The sequence below is a fragment of the Brachyistius frenatus genome, unplaced genomic scaffold, assembly GCF_029030835.1.
Source record: "Brachyistius frenatus isolate BFR_SWC_R1_liver_20210118 unplaced genomic scaffold, ASM2903083v1 Contig_28, whole genome shotgun sequence".
Lineage (NCBI taxonomy): Eukaryota > Metazoa > Chordata > Actinopteri > Embiotocidae > Brachyistius > Brachyistius frenatus.
The window spans coordinates 3,617,345-3,631,504 of record NW_027210627.1 but is presented as its reverse complement, the minus strand read 5'-3'; the positions used below and the strand labels follow the sequence as shown (position 1 = coordinate 3,631,504).

At 42.5% G+C, this 14,160-nt stretch overlaps 1 protein-coding gene across 1 annotated transcript; it reads right to left on the bottom strand.

Moving 5' to 3' along the window:
* Window positions 1-167: 167 nt before the first annotated feature.
* map3k19 (mitogen-activated protein kinase kinase kinase 19) lies at window positions 168-14,160 on the bottom strand. Its single transcript, XM_069698865.1, has 17 exons — window positions 14,049-14,160; window positions 13,140-13,363; window positions 12,374-12,568; window positions 11,324-11,484; window positions 10,983-11,092; window positions 8,885-9,060; window positions 7,780-7,840; window positions 6,573-6,660; window positions 5,695-5,814; window positions 5,052-5,206; window positions 4,913-4,947; window positions 2,491-4,773; window positions 1,787-1,891; window positions 1,263-1,501; window positions 878-1,130; window positions 580-788; window positions 168-428 (listed from the first exon to the last, which is right to left on the bottom strand). The coding sequence occupies exons 2-17, from the start codon at window positions 13,338-13,340 to the stop codon at window positions 296-298; spliced, it is 4,524 nt and encodes a 1,507-aa protein (XP_069554966.1). The 5' UTR covers window positions 13,341-13,363; window positions 14,049-14,160; the 3' UTR covers window positions 168-295.

Below are 14,160 nucleotides of genomic sequence, written 5' to 3'. Positions count from 1 at the left end.
TATCATCTATATGTTCACATTTGATTGATTATATTATTTTAAGAAGTGAAGTCTATAAAACGGCTCCTCGAGTGTTTCTTTTGAAACTTCAGCTCAAGAATGCAACGAGTGCAGTTTTTCCAGCTTTGACGACAGGTCTGAAGCACAAGCCCACCTATCCTACTAGGGATAGGTAGTGAGCACTCGGGGTCACAAATCAACATGCTGTGTTTTGATTGAAAAATACAAATTAAATCATTACATGTCATTGTGGACCCAAGGACATTTGTTCACTCCCAAGAACATTTGTTAACTCTTAACCGCACCGTCCCTCTTGGGGACCACAGCAGTTCATTTTCTGTGTTTCCCAAGAGTTCACGTTAGTCTCATTTTGGGGGATGAATGAATGCGTCAGCAGCTGGTCAGCTGATGGCCGTAATCTCTGGTCACTAGAGTTGAGAGAAAATGATTGAATATTAGGGAACTAAGGGATCTAAGAATGTTTCACTCTTAGTAAGTTCTTATTTTTCATCAAATCAGACATTGTTTTAACAAGTGAGCTGATTTTTTTTTTAAAAAGAGAAAAACAACGGATCTCACCTTGTTAAGCAGATTTCTACAAAATCCTTGGCGTTATCCGAGAACCCATTTGGTAAGGAGGGCATCAATCCTCTCTGAGCGCCGATGTAGAACAAAGCAGCCATCTTGTCCATGTGCGCCAGCGGGGGTTTCCCTGTGGCCATTTCAAACACTGTGCAGCCCACGCTCCATATATCTGACTTCCTGCCGTGTCCCGTCTCATTTATAACCTCAGGGTTGAAAAACATGAAAAAAAAAACCTCAGATAGGATTGTTTGAACATTACACACAAGACAACGTAAATGAACTCTTTATTTACCTCCGGGGCCATCCAGTAAGGTGTGCCGTGGACCGACTTTAGCAGATCTCCGCTGTTGCTAGCCGTGTGGTTTAAGCAACTGAGGCGTCGTGCACAGCCGAAGTCTATGAGCTTGATGACACCAGTCGGCATCAGCATGACGTTGTTGCCCTTCAAGTCCCGATGAACCACCTTGTTGAGGTGAAGGTAGGCGACCCCTTCAAGGATCTGATGAGTGTATAGAACTAGGACTCGCTCTGGCAGTGGACCAAACCTGAGGGCAGTGGAAAACACGCGTATTCTAAGCACTTGTAGAGAACATTAAAATTGTGTCCTAATTGCGGCAAGCTTTATGCTCCAAAGAAACGTCATGCTAAGCGGTCGAGTTATCTCGAATCACGTTAACCTGTGAAGGATGCTGGCGATGGACCCTCCTGGGATGTACTCCATGAAGATGGAAACCACATGCCGATGAAGCAAGGTGCCCAAGAAGCCGACGATGTTGATGTGACTCAGGGTTTTGAGCAAGTCCACCTCCCCCTGCAGACGATTGTACTCTTTCTTTGCAGCGTCGGAGTCAGAAGAATCCAGGCTCACCTGCTTCACAGCTATCAGCTGGCCCTGACTGGTCAGGCCACAGTACACCTGGAAAGAAGGCAGTGTTAGTCAGAGTTGGGTAAAAATCAAGACCTGCTGTTCTAGATCATTTGGGTATTTGTGTAGGATTAACCTGCAGTCCACTGTTGCATGTATAAATAACTTCAGAATGACAAAAGAGGTGAGTTCTTTTTTTGTTTGTTTTGTTTAGAGACCTACGGAGACCAAATGAACCGACATTGGTAAATCTAAGAATAAAACGTTTCTGCTTTGTGTTTTATTAGCATTATAGCAGTCTTACTTTTCCTTGCTATTAAAAATGAGCATACTTACTGTGCCGTAGGCTCCCCTGCCGAGTACTTCCCCCCTTGTCCATGTGATGGTGTCATCTACAACCAATCCACCGCCAAGCAGAGCGCCCCTGTTTATTAAAGCAACCTGCAGTAAAATACACAGAAAAGTCATTTGCAAAACAAATAAGTAACTTAGACCAAAGGGAGTGAAGTGAATTATCAGCTAAAAATCGTTCAAGAATTTTCTATGCATTTGTTGAAAAACTGGTGGATCTTTGCAGCTCATTTGGATGGACAATTAGTTATCAAAGACTTGATATCTTCAGCCCCACATATGCAGTTGTATTCCCCAAGAGCTTTAAACAGACTTTAAAGCAATGGAGTCCCCCTTTGATAAAACCCAGATACAGAGACAGAAGTGTCCATTAGATACAGCACATATTTGAACCATATGACAGTTGTCTTTATGATGTCATCACCTCTGCAACTTTTAATTATATTGTTAAGGAAGGCAAACATAAAATACAAATTTAGGATGAGAGAAAATAATTCCAGAAAGGTCATGCTACCCGGCCTTCCGATGGAAAAATAAATCATAATATTCTGCCATTTTTAAGACCCTTCTCTCCACCTAATAATTTTTGTACAGTCCAACAAATGTGTGGTTATAAAAGCAGTTATGTAATATTGTACTTTGCTAATGACTTAGTTCCTTCTGACTAAAATGTGAACCCAAAGGTTTACCTCAGGAAATTGACTTTGTCCTGGCCAAGCATCGCCCTCTCTGTTGCACTCCTCATTGCTCTGCTCCATGTTTTCAGGAAGCGGGCCTGTAGATACGTCCCTCTCATCCAGCGAGATCAGCTCCTCTGCCAGACATTGCAGCAGGTCATCAGTAAGCGGCCCATCCCCTGCCTCGTCCAGAAACTTCTGGTAAACTGGTGACATGAAGGTTCGGCTGCGGCTGCTGCTGCTGCTGCTCGAAGGCGTCCACGCGTTCGACTGTTGAGGGTTTTTGAGTAAATCAGGCTTCGGAACCGGTTGGTTTCCTGTTGATGAATTCACACGTGTCTGACTGTGATCCTCCTTCCTGTGCGATGAAGTTGTGGGTTTATGCAGGGCTTTGTCATCAGATTTGAATGTTTCAGAGCCGGATCTCGAAAGAGCTTCCGCTATGGTAGACAACCTATGACCTCCACCTTTGTCTTGAGCACTGACAGGACAAACATCACCGTGATCGTCAAAAACTAACTCAGTCTCTTGTTTAGGAATATTCTCCGTTGCGTAGATGTCCTTCCTTGACACAGATGTGAGGTGAGGCTTTATCCTGGACGGCACAGGTTTTGCTTTGCCGGTAGCTGAAACCACCATGCTCTCCGCCGGGCTTCTCCTCAGCTTACTCTGTGCTGGTTTTAGTTGCCTGTGTTTGACCTTGGAGCTCAGAGGTGTTTTCCTAGAAGGAGAAAACTGCACCTGTCTCTCGTTTAATTTCTCACAGGAGCTGGAAACCCGAAGGTTTTCGTAGATAGGACCAGCGAACATCTCATAGATGGCTGGTCCTCCATCGCCACTCTGGATCTGCTGAAACATGTCTTTGTAGGTGAGCAGGTCCACAGATTTAGACCTCTGGACTTTCCCCACACCACACGGTTTCTTCAACTGCTGGGCACTTTTCAACTCCCTCGCTGGTGTGTGGTGTTGAGTTCTGTTGCTGCTGGACTTGTCGGCATGTGCTCTTTTGCCTTGTGGATGATCAACAGTCTTCTTTCGTGGTGATGGGGTGCCGGTGTTACAATGAGTGGCTTTGACGGATTTTCTCTTCGATTTGACTTTAGTTGCAGAGCCCTCTCTGCTACCAGTTAGCTCAGGGCTTTTCCTGGTTTTATCTTTGCCTTGTGCAGTAAATGAGGAGTACTTCGGGTTACCTTTGGACTTATTCCAACTTAAAACATTTTGATCTTCATGTGCCAGAATGTTGAAGGACTGGTTGGTTGGATTATTTGCTCTCTTTTCAGAGTTCATGCCAGTTTTTTTCTCCCTGTTCCGCGCAGGCTTTAAAGCTTTACAAATCCTCTCGTCTCTCTTGGGATCCACATCAGACAGGTTAAGGTTTACAACTGCATTAAAAAATTGAGTTTTACCCGCAGCAGTTCTGCTGTTTGACTTTAGATCCACTGCACTGCAGACAGTTGGTTTGTCTACCTGGGTTTCTTCATCACAGGAGTCCTCTGTTGTTCTCTCTGTCAGTTCATTCCTGTTATTCCCCTCAGAGCATGCAATAGTATCACATTGGTCATCATTCACAGTAAATGTAACTCCATGACTAATCTCAGTCTCAGGTACTGTAGTGCTGCCCATGTGCTTCTTTTTCTCCTTAGACTCTGGTGTGATAGATTTTGCATTATTTAAAGTGTCTTTGGCAGCAATCCTAGTTTCTCCTTTTTGGGCATTGTTATAAACTTTTGAGAACTTGCTGTCAAAGGACTCTTTTGTCTCCTTCGTATTGGTTGCTTTGCCGCCATGTTGAGAGTTCAAAGCTTTTTCAGTGCTGAGAGAGTCACTTGTATGATTGATAAGGTTTTCCTCCAGGTTATATGCAGATCTGTGGATCAGTGGAATATGGCTGTTCCTTGACTCCCCAACTAGATCAGGTTCGGTGGAGCCCAAATCTTTCGAATGCTGCAACAGTGCGTCCCCAAAGAACTTCAGATTTCTGTCTTCATAAGCTCGCTCATGTTCATCCCTGTCAACATCCTCATCCTCCAGGTCAATGGAACTCTGGCTGCTGCTGCACCCACTTTCCTCGCTGCCAGCCTTAGTGATGGGAAGGCCATTGCATGGGCTGCCAGAGGACAGTCTCTCTCGCCTTAGTCGGACCCTGGAGCAAAGGGGGCTCCGGCTGATGGGCTTCAGGGGAACACGTTGCTTCAGTGCTGGGAGAGCTGTGTTCTCCCTGGGACGGGCGTCCAGGGGTGCCAATAGCTTGGGTGTTCGGGAATGCGGCGCCGGCAAGAGGCCCAGTGAAAACTACAGAGAACCAATAATTCAATGGTCACACAACCAGCGAAGTAGACAATCCATTATATGGATGAACAGAAAAAGGATCGTAAGTATGACAAGACAAATAGGTGGAGCCGAATTAAAGAGGTTTATGGTTGAAACTCACCTTCTGTACATTTACATTAGTTTGAGAACCGAGTCCTGCAGACACAAAGAGATTATAAATTGAAAACAACCAAGTGTCATCAGCATAATAAAATACTTATTAAAATACAGAGTTCTATAGATATGAATTCTTCACATACGAATCTGAATGTGTGCTCTGGCCTGCATCATAGTGTTCGAACACAGCAGTGGTTCCATGATGCTGGGGGCTGACTGGCTGAGCTGGCTGGGCTCCGTCGCAGACAGCGGGCCATGTGAGGGTGGAGAGCCAACAACCACACTTATTGTTCTCTGTCTGTCGGGGACAAATCAAAAGAATGTTGTTTTTTTTTGTAAGTAAGATTTTCAGTATATCATACAGTAATTTGAATATTTTCTTAACAATGTTAAGCAAATATTTTTAGCTCAGCAATTGCTTTAAAATCAATAATTACTTCTAGTTTGACTTCATAACTTGTGTCAGTAGGGGAGGCTGGGTCTGCACACACACTTAAAGTGTAAACAAACCCGATGGGCTCAAGTCAGACGTTATTCAGACAACTGTGTTGACATTTTATTTGATTAGAAAACAACAAGTACTGAAAGAAAACTCTTATTCTTCTGTCAGTATATTTCATTAAATGTTGAATTTGCATCCCATCCCTTCTCCCTTATTTTTATAATATACATGATGGTAACAAGCAGGGTAACAAATTACAGTACCTTGGTTCAGCCTTCTGCTCTTGATTGGCCTTACTTAAGTAAAATAAAATAGTTGAATAAAGTCTCACTGTGTGCATGTACCTGTGTCTGGGTGTTACTGGTTGACAGGGGGTCCTGGTATTCAGCAAGCCAGATGATAGAACGGGATCTGCGTGGCCCCAGTCTCTGCTGTTGCTGCTCAAACTGGGCAGAGACAAACCTCTGCTGAGGCGAAAACAGGAAAACACAGGAGTCATATGGATAATCTTGCAAGTAGAACAGAGTCCCAACAGAGTTTGTTGGGACTCAATTGTGGAATTCTCATTCGTATTAATTTAGGGAAATGACAAAAGCCTTTAATTTGTGTTTCTTTGTGCTGAACTCAACAGAAAGCCTCACTTTCCTCACATCTCTCCTTATTTCTGGCAGCTGATGCTATGAAATTAGAGACCAGCGCAAAGACCTTTATTCTCCTCGGAGAGCTTGGACTTGATTCAGTGGTGAGAGCTGCTCATAACAGACAATGGGCTGATTCACCAAAGCCCTCTCCCCCCTGTGTCTGTGTTTCTAACCTGTTTGGGTAGAACAGGTTGTCCTCTGGACACGGTGACAGGTGTACAGGTCTCAGAGCGTAACCAGATAGGACACTATTCTAATTCTCCTGTCGGTGTAAAAGGAAGCGGCATGTGTTGCTCAGGCCGAGTGTGCTGCGTATACAACACACTGTGTGCTGGGGGGCGTGGAGTGTTAACTGTACGCACATAAAGTGTTTGTGTGTACGTAACTGTTTGTGGTGACGTATGAACAGATGTTGATGTGTTTACAGGAGTCATCTCTGTCAATATTATTATCTGAGTACCATCACCTTCCAAATGAATTACTTTTCTTTATACCTAATACACATTAAAAAAGGACTGCATATGCAAATGTATGTGTTTTGTATGTGGAAGAGAGAGATTATTAGATTTCACTGTACCCACCTGCTTCCCCTCCCTGCATACTGGTAGGCTTCCCTGATGTCTCTCAGTGTTTCCATGTTGTTTTGGAAACAGGAAGGGATCGCCTTATCTGTTTCAGACACACACAAACACACAGCATTACACCCACCAGTCCTAAAATCCATTAAAATCTCCCGGTCTTCTAAATTGAAACTCATTTCCATAACACATTTCTAGCTTGACAGAAGCCAAATAGTTTTGTCTATCTATTACTGTTACCAAAATTCTTTTATCCAAAAACCTGTACCACCTGTATTAGTTGACAGCTGTCAAATATGGTGTGTATCTAAATGTCAAAGCAACATCTATAACCTTGATAACCACCAAGCATACACTTTTTGCTCAGCAAAATTTCCATTACTCTTTTCCACATATAAAACAGTACAACAGTCATATAAAACACTGATGTTCATTAGTGAGGAAACAATCCACATTACCTGTTTCTAAGCCTGTTTGTCCACTTTTCTTCCATGTTGAGACCACTTTAAAGACCTCGTCATCTCTATACACATGGTTAAGACTTGTCCTCTGTTATTTCACTCATTATGTTCAACATCATCATCTTCACTTTGCCAGAAATGCTTTCGCTGCCCTCTCTAATGTTCCTTGTTCCTCTCTCTGAGGTTGGACCATGCTGCTGTTGCCGAGGTAAGAGACATTCAGGCAGGTTTCTCCGCTGAGAGCTTGTATTGTGTGCGAGATCCCTCCCATCCAGTCACGCCCCCCCCACCCCCCAACACACACACACACACACACACACACACACACACACACACACACACACACACACACACACACACACACACACACACACACACACACACACACACACACACACACACACTCCCCCTCTTCCAAAGGTGATCTGAACACTCCCCCTCTTCCAAAGGTGATCTGATCTCATGGCCTATTTAGGATGCTGACCATTATGCTTCCTTGTCATTGTAAAAGGCCTAACTCTGTTTGGAGTAGTAAGCCTGCAAAGCACACATGTTGAATCACCAAAACATTGTCAGGTATTTTTTAATTACTGATTAATGCTTGTTGAGTTTCTCTTCAATCCCTTAATCCTCTAAGTACAAGGGCATATTTGTTTTTATCCCTATCTAAAAGGAGAGAACACCACTTCAGTTTCACTGAGCCCACATGTCCCATCTAAAACCCCTGAAGTCCCTGAAAGAGCTCCTACCTTGGCTGAGGTCTTTCTGATGGTCAGATTGACGAGGGCTCCCTGGAGACTCCAGCTCTTCCTGGAAAGAGCAAAGAGGTAAGCAATTCATTCTATTATATCTTAAAAAGTGAAGGCTGACAGAAGCTCTGAGTAGTGTCAGTGGATGCCAAATTATAATGAGTTTTTTTTTTTTTTTATTCAAATTTAAGAAACAATTAGATTGGAAACATTAACTATACATTTGTATGTGTTGTATACATATGTATTTCCAATTTGTAAACAAATTCAAAGTAAACAAAATCTGAAATTTCAGTTTTACTGGTAAGTCAACAGCAACAAGTGACTGAGGAGCTTTTGAGTGTCGCTGTCCTCATCCTGCGTATACACACACACACACACACACACACACACACACACACACACACACACACACACACACACACACACACACACACACACACACACACACACACACACACACACACACACACACACACACCTCAATGAGGACACCCACAACAGGGCAGTATGGCAGCTAAGTGTCAGCTAAACAGAGCCCCTCCGCACACACTAACACGTGCGCACACACAAACACAAAGAGCCAATTATTGCTCCACATATTTGTCTTCTGAGTGACCACTCGCTGCCTGACCCTGACCCTGTCTGTGTGTGTGTGTGTTAATTGTGGCTACTTGTGGCAGTTAACCTCTGAGACCACTCTGCACTCACTTACTCACACATACACACAATACAAGTTACACAACCCTATTTAACAGACTTCTCACTGTGGATTTAATGCAGTATGAAAGTGAAACTATGCAAGTGCTTTGAAACGTTTAAAAAGTTTTGACATTATGTAAATACATCTTAATTAGTTATACTGTTCAATATGTAAATACCCAATAAGGGAAACTAATTTCATTTCCCTGACTCATAATACAATTCTCTGTCTGGATTTATCACATCAGTCTTACTACAGTGTTGTCTGGTCAATTCAATCAATCACTGAATGTAGGCAACCTTTCTCCCAAAGCTCCTAAAAACAATGACAGGAGCCTTGACATTTTGATATAAAACCATTTTCAGCATTTTCTCTGTCAGTGGTTTCCCATTTATCACTTACCCCAGTGTGGCTGTGGAGCAGGAAGTGTTGACGGGTTGGGGGGGCGGGGGAGGCTGCTGTCGACCGATCCAGATAAAGGCTCTCGATGTCCAACTCTATGTCTGAATCTCCAAACTCTGAGTCCAAATCCTGGCAGGAGCGTTTGTCGAGGGTCAAGGGTGACACACGGACAGCATCTGCACAAAATCAGACAAAGAAATGAACCCAGTCTGGCTTGTATTGGCATGCAAAGAAGACAAAAATCAAGCCGTTTCCACCCTGCAGAAAAACTCCAAAATCCACGTTCTGGTCCACACCTCCTGCACCCGGAGCTGTTTACACAAGATGGAGATTTAGAAGTTGAAAACTGAAAACACATTGTTGTTTTTGGTTTTGTTTAACCTTCCTCGGTTTTTTCCATCTCAGTGTATCCATCCGCTCTGTGTCACCCTGTTCCTGTATCGCCATCCTTGACACCGACTCTGACCCATACACACATGAAGGCTCTTAGCAGAGTGGTCCCCCGCACAAACACAAACAAGCCTTTCTTATACCTCCCAACATAAGTGCGGGCTTTGAGCGCAACTGCTGAGGTTTTACTCTGAAAAACAGGATTATGAATGAACTCGGTATGCCCTTTATGTGTATGACACACAGAAAGAAAGTGTGTGCGCTCACACACAAACGTGAATAGGAGGATATATTTAGATCTTCAACATGTATATGTGCACTTTGCATTTAACGAGCGGTTTAATAGGTTACTGATCAATTGATCAATTGATCAGTAACCGATCAGTAACTGAAGTAAAGCTATACAACATGAGGAAGTGAGGTGTGGTCACTCATTTGACTTTACCATTTGTTAATTCAATAAAATGAGCAGGCAATGATACTGAAAAATACTGAACAGGGAGGGAAACTAAGTTATTTGTGACTTAAGGTTGATTTATTTTCACGTCATATGTTGTTTGTGACTGTATTGACGAAAACAGCGTACAACAGGGAGCATCATAGAGCTGGATAACTGTGTTATAGTGCAGGGCTTGTGAACAAGATCCTTTTCAACTCACAAACAAACTTTTGTTAAATGCATAATTGTAATCAGATTATATTTATTTTGAAAGAAGCATAGCTCGATAATTCTTATTTTTACAAAGCAGATTACGTACGCTGTTGAAATTTGAATTTTTCCCACAACTTGAAAGCAACAGCAACAACAGACTTTCTTTGAAGCAGCCGGAAAAAGCTGTAAACACAACAGTGACATTTTATCCCCTTATTAACAGATACCAATTTACACATCCAGCAGACATTTTACAACATTATCATTCATCTCCTTTTAACTTTCTTTTTCAATCAATGTTCCATTTTGCTGTTTTTATTGTCCACCAACTCTTTAAGGAAATATCTGCCTCTTCAAATGTTCCAATTGTGTTCCAAAAACTTTGTGTCTGTTGTTTTGAAGCTGAGGAGGTACTGTACATCCAGTTATTCTGAGATTTATCGCTCACTGCTGCATCTAAAATCGACACTGATGAGAGACGTGAGACTAACTCAAAGTAAAAGGGCTAAAGTTGCACCTTTGTTGGATTAGGTTCACATCAGTGAGTTCGTCAGTATGAGTGACTCCTTTTCATATCATACATACAGTGGGCTTTTGGTCCTTTCTGTTGATCAGTTTTCTCCCTCCACCAACCAGAAGTCCTCAGTTTCTGTCTTCTCATGATCAGTCTCCTGAGGCCACGCCCACCTCACCTGCTCCCACTTCCCCAATCTGCCTCCCCTGCAGCCACTCAACAATCAGTCACTATAAATGCTCCCAGTTTTCTACATCATGTTCTGATTTCCTGTTTTTGTCATGGCCCTTAAGTATAACTTTTCCATACCTCCGAACTCCTGTGTTGTGCATTTGGGTCCTCAGCCAAACATAACATACAGAAGTAATTTCATTCCATCGTTAATGTAAAAACTATTGAGCAGTGCAGCGTTAAATTGTGAATCAACAAAATGCTACATTATGTCCACTAAACCATGATGATTGATGCATTTGCCTTCTCCCTAGGTGGGTCTGAAGTGTGTGTGTGTGTGTGTGTGTGTGTGTGTGTGTGCGTGCGCGTACCTGTGTGAGCCTCAACCAGAATATGAATGAGCTCCTCTGTCAGAGAGCTGGTGATGTTCGCAGCATAGTGGAGAGCAGAGCAGCCGTTGTGGTCTCGTGCCTGTGGATCACTGAAGAGGCAGATGGAACAAGTTTAAATGGATGTTTTTCCATAACAGAGAACTTCAGCTATTAAAATTTGTTCTCTTTGCAGGTACATTTCCTTTTCTTTTATCATTCTCAGCTAAATATTACTTCATACCAAAGCATCCTAAAGCCTTTTTGGAGCTGAAGTTCCTTTTGACTCTAAAGAAAACGTAATGTTTGTATGTCAATACGTGCACGAACATGTGCTTCCTTACGCAAAGAGTCCCAGCAGTTCCTTGATCATTTCCACAGGTCTGTGTTCCCATGGCAACCGTGCCGCTATGCCCTCAAAAAGGTCAATGTCCCTGACAGCAAGCATCACAGCCGTCACACCGTCGCTGTTTGGAACATTCACATCCACCCTGTCTGTCTGAATCTGGTACATGCAAACAGACACTCATGAATATTACTTCAGTTACAGAGACACTTCAGGAACTAATCATATATTTGGAAGACAAGTTTCTACTGTTTCAGGGGGGCTCTTAATTGATCTGCAGCACCATCCGGTGGAGGGAATTGTGCCACACATGGTGGCGTGAGTATGCATGTGATCTACATAAGTATTCGTCAGTCGAAGTAAGGAGCTGATTTTGAAACTTCTTGTCAGGGTCTTAAAAGTGAACATTTTGTTTCATGAATTAGGAAATGAATTCAGTCTATAAATTAAAAAAAAAAAAAAAAAATCACGTGCTTTAACAATACATTCAGTTGTCAGGGAAAACGCATAGTTGCACACAATTTAGGTAGTGGCAGTTATTTAGACCCGTTGTCAGAGAAGCACCTGACAAGAAGTGTCACATTACCAGTAACACAATAAGGACTGTTTGTTGGCCTGGGCTGATTTATAACTCAGGATTGCATTTTCAAGTCCAATTGTGCCAAACCACCACACACACAAAAAAATGTGTGTTGTTATTTTATTTCCTTATTAAATACTTTTTTTTTCTTCATTATTTTAAAGGTCTATAGATATTTTCACTCAAGGTGTTCCTGGTAAATAACAGTTATAATTGATAAAAGTTGGACAACACTGATTACTCATAAACATAAACAGAAAACCCAGCTGAGTTTTGTCATAGGAAAAGACTGTCAATGTTGCCCTTGTTGTGTTTTAGTCATCTAGGAAATCACCGAAAACTCGTGTGTGTGTGTGTGTGTGTGTGTGTGTGTGTGTGTGTGTGTGTGTGTGTGTGTGTGTGTGTGTGTGTGTGTGTGTGTGTGTGTGTGTGTGTGTGTGTGTGTGTGTGTGTGTGTGAGAGACTTACCAGCAGGTGCTGTAGGGAGTTAAGGTCTCCCTGCCAGGCAGCCTGCAGCAGCTGTACCTGGGGGGTCAGATGAGGCCTCGACATCCACCTCACCATTTTCCCTCGGAGCTCAGGTGGACTGACGTGGAGCGCTGTCTGCTGGCTGCAGTTACACAGGGTCAGATCAGCCTCGGTCCCCAGCAGCCGCTGCACCACCTGTTAAGGGCCACACCACAAAGAAATACAATTAGTATAATAAAAGAGGGGATTTTGGGAAATAAATTCTCTTTATTTAGGTTTCGTAGATGATGTGAGTTCTGTCGATAAAATGACTGTTGGTTCTGTTTTTATTGTACTGTCAGACAACTATTAATTTTTTCCGAAATACCTTTTGAATTTATCCATTTAAAAAGAAAAAATATTAGGATTAAAGCTTCACCAAATACCAGCTGTATTTTAGTATCTTATCTCCCTTCACTGGTTCACAGGGGAGTCTCTCTTGTCTGAAGTCATATGCTTGTTTTGAACATGACTCCTGGGAGTTACGTAAAGAGGCAGATTCAGGTCACGTGAATCTCACATGCTCATAAACACATCGTTGTTATTGAGAGGAAAAATACTGTGCGTAATGTGACAGAATTGTTTTGTTCACCCAACTTTCCAAGGTCTAATTTTCCAGAAAAAAAAAATCTAATGTTGGATCTTCTAATAGCTCAGCAACCAATCATGATTACAATAAATATGAATGAGCTAAATTCTCACACCTACATACACATACATAACTTACGTCAGTCATGCCGTTACGACAGGCAGTGATCAGAGGAGTGCTTCCTCGTTCCTCCTCATCCTCAGCGTTGGAGACCTCCAGCTCCTCCTGGCTCTCCATCTCTGGTCCGAGGCTCTCCACCAAAATCATCTTTTTGTTTTCTTCTTCCAGCTCCGTTCTCTGCATCTCTTCATCGCTCTCTCTCTTCTTCCTCCCCTGCATAGTTCACAGGGTCCCCATCAGACCTGAGTGAACAGAACCCGAAGAAAAGTGCAGCGTCTGAGCTGAGTCACACCAGACTTCTGCTGTTTTTTATTATTTTGGTTTAAAAAAAAAAAAGAAGAAGATAAATGAGGGCTGAAAAATATTACAAAAACAGCACTGATATATCTGGTACGGTCTCCCAGGTCAGTGTGTTTGGCAGTCTGTGTGTTTGTGGGAGTATTACTGGATGTTAACACTGATATAAGTCTCCAGTGAACTACTGGTCCCGGCAGAGATAACACAGAGGGCACGAAATGAGCCATTGTCTCATTATTATTGAAGGTGTCATGCATCATTATGCATCAATTGAGCTTATCCACCAATGACAGTGCACATATGTGGATCCATGCAGCTATAAGGTCGTTTTTAATTGTGTAGAGGTAGGTGCACAATAGAAATGCATCTTTGAAGATTAAACTTCTGTTTTGTTTAATGTTTGACAAAAGTCAAAGCAGCTGTCAAAATGGCTGAAGTGTTAATCGACATGTTAAAATGTAATGTATGATTTATAAATATGATAGAAAAGTGCCTTCTCGAACCTGTAAATGAACTTTCTAGACCTTAAATAGTTATTGTTACTTTTCACAGCGACTGTCGGCAGCTTTAAAACAAGACCAATAACCATAAATTGCAACAGAATTTTGAAATAAACTTTTCTTTACTTACTATCGTTCCATTTGTTTCAACCCGTCCTAACTAATTCAGTCGTATGTCTCTTCCAGCCTTCTGCAGGACATTAGACAAGCAAACCTTTGATCCTTTCCAACAGACTCTCCAC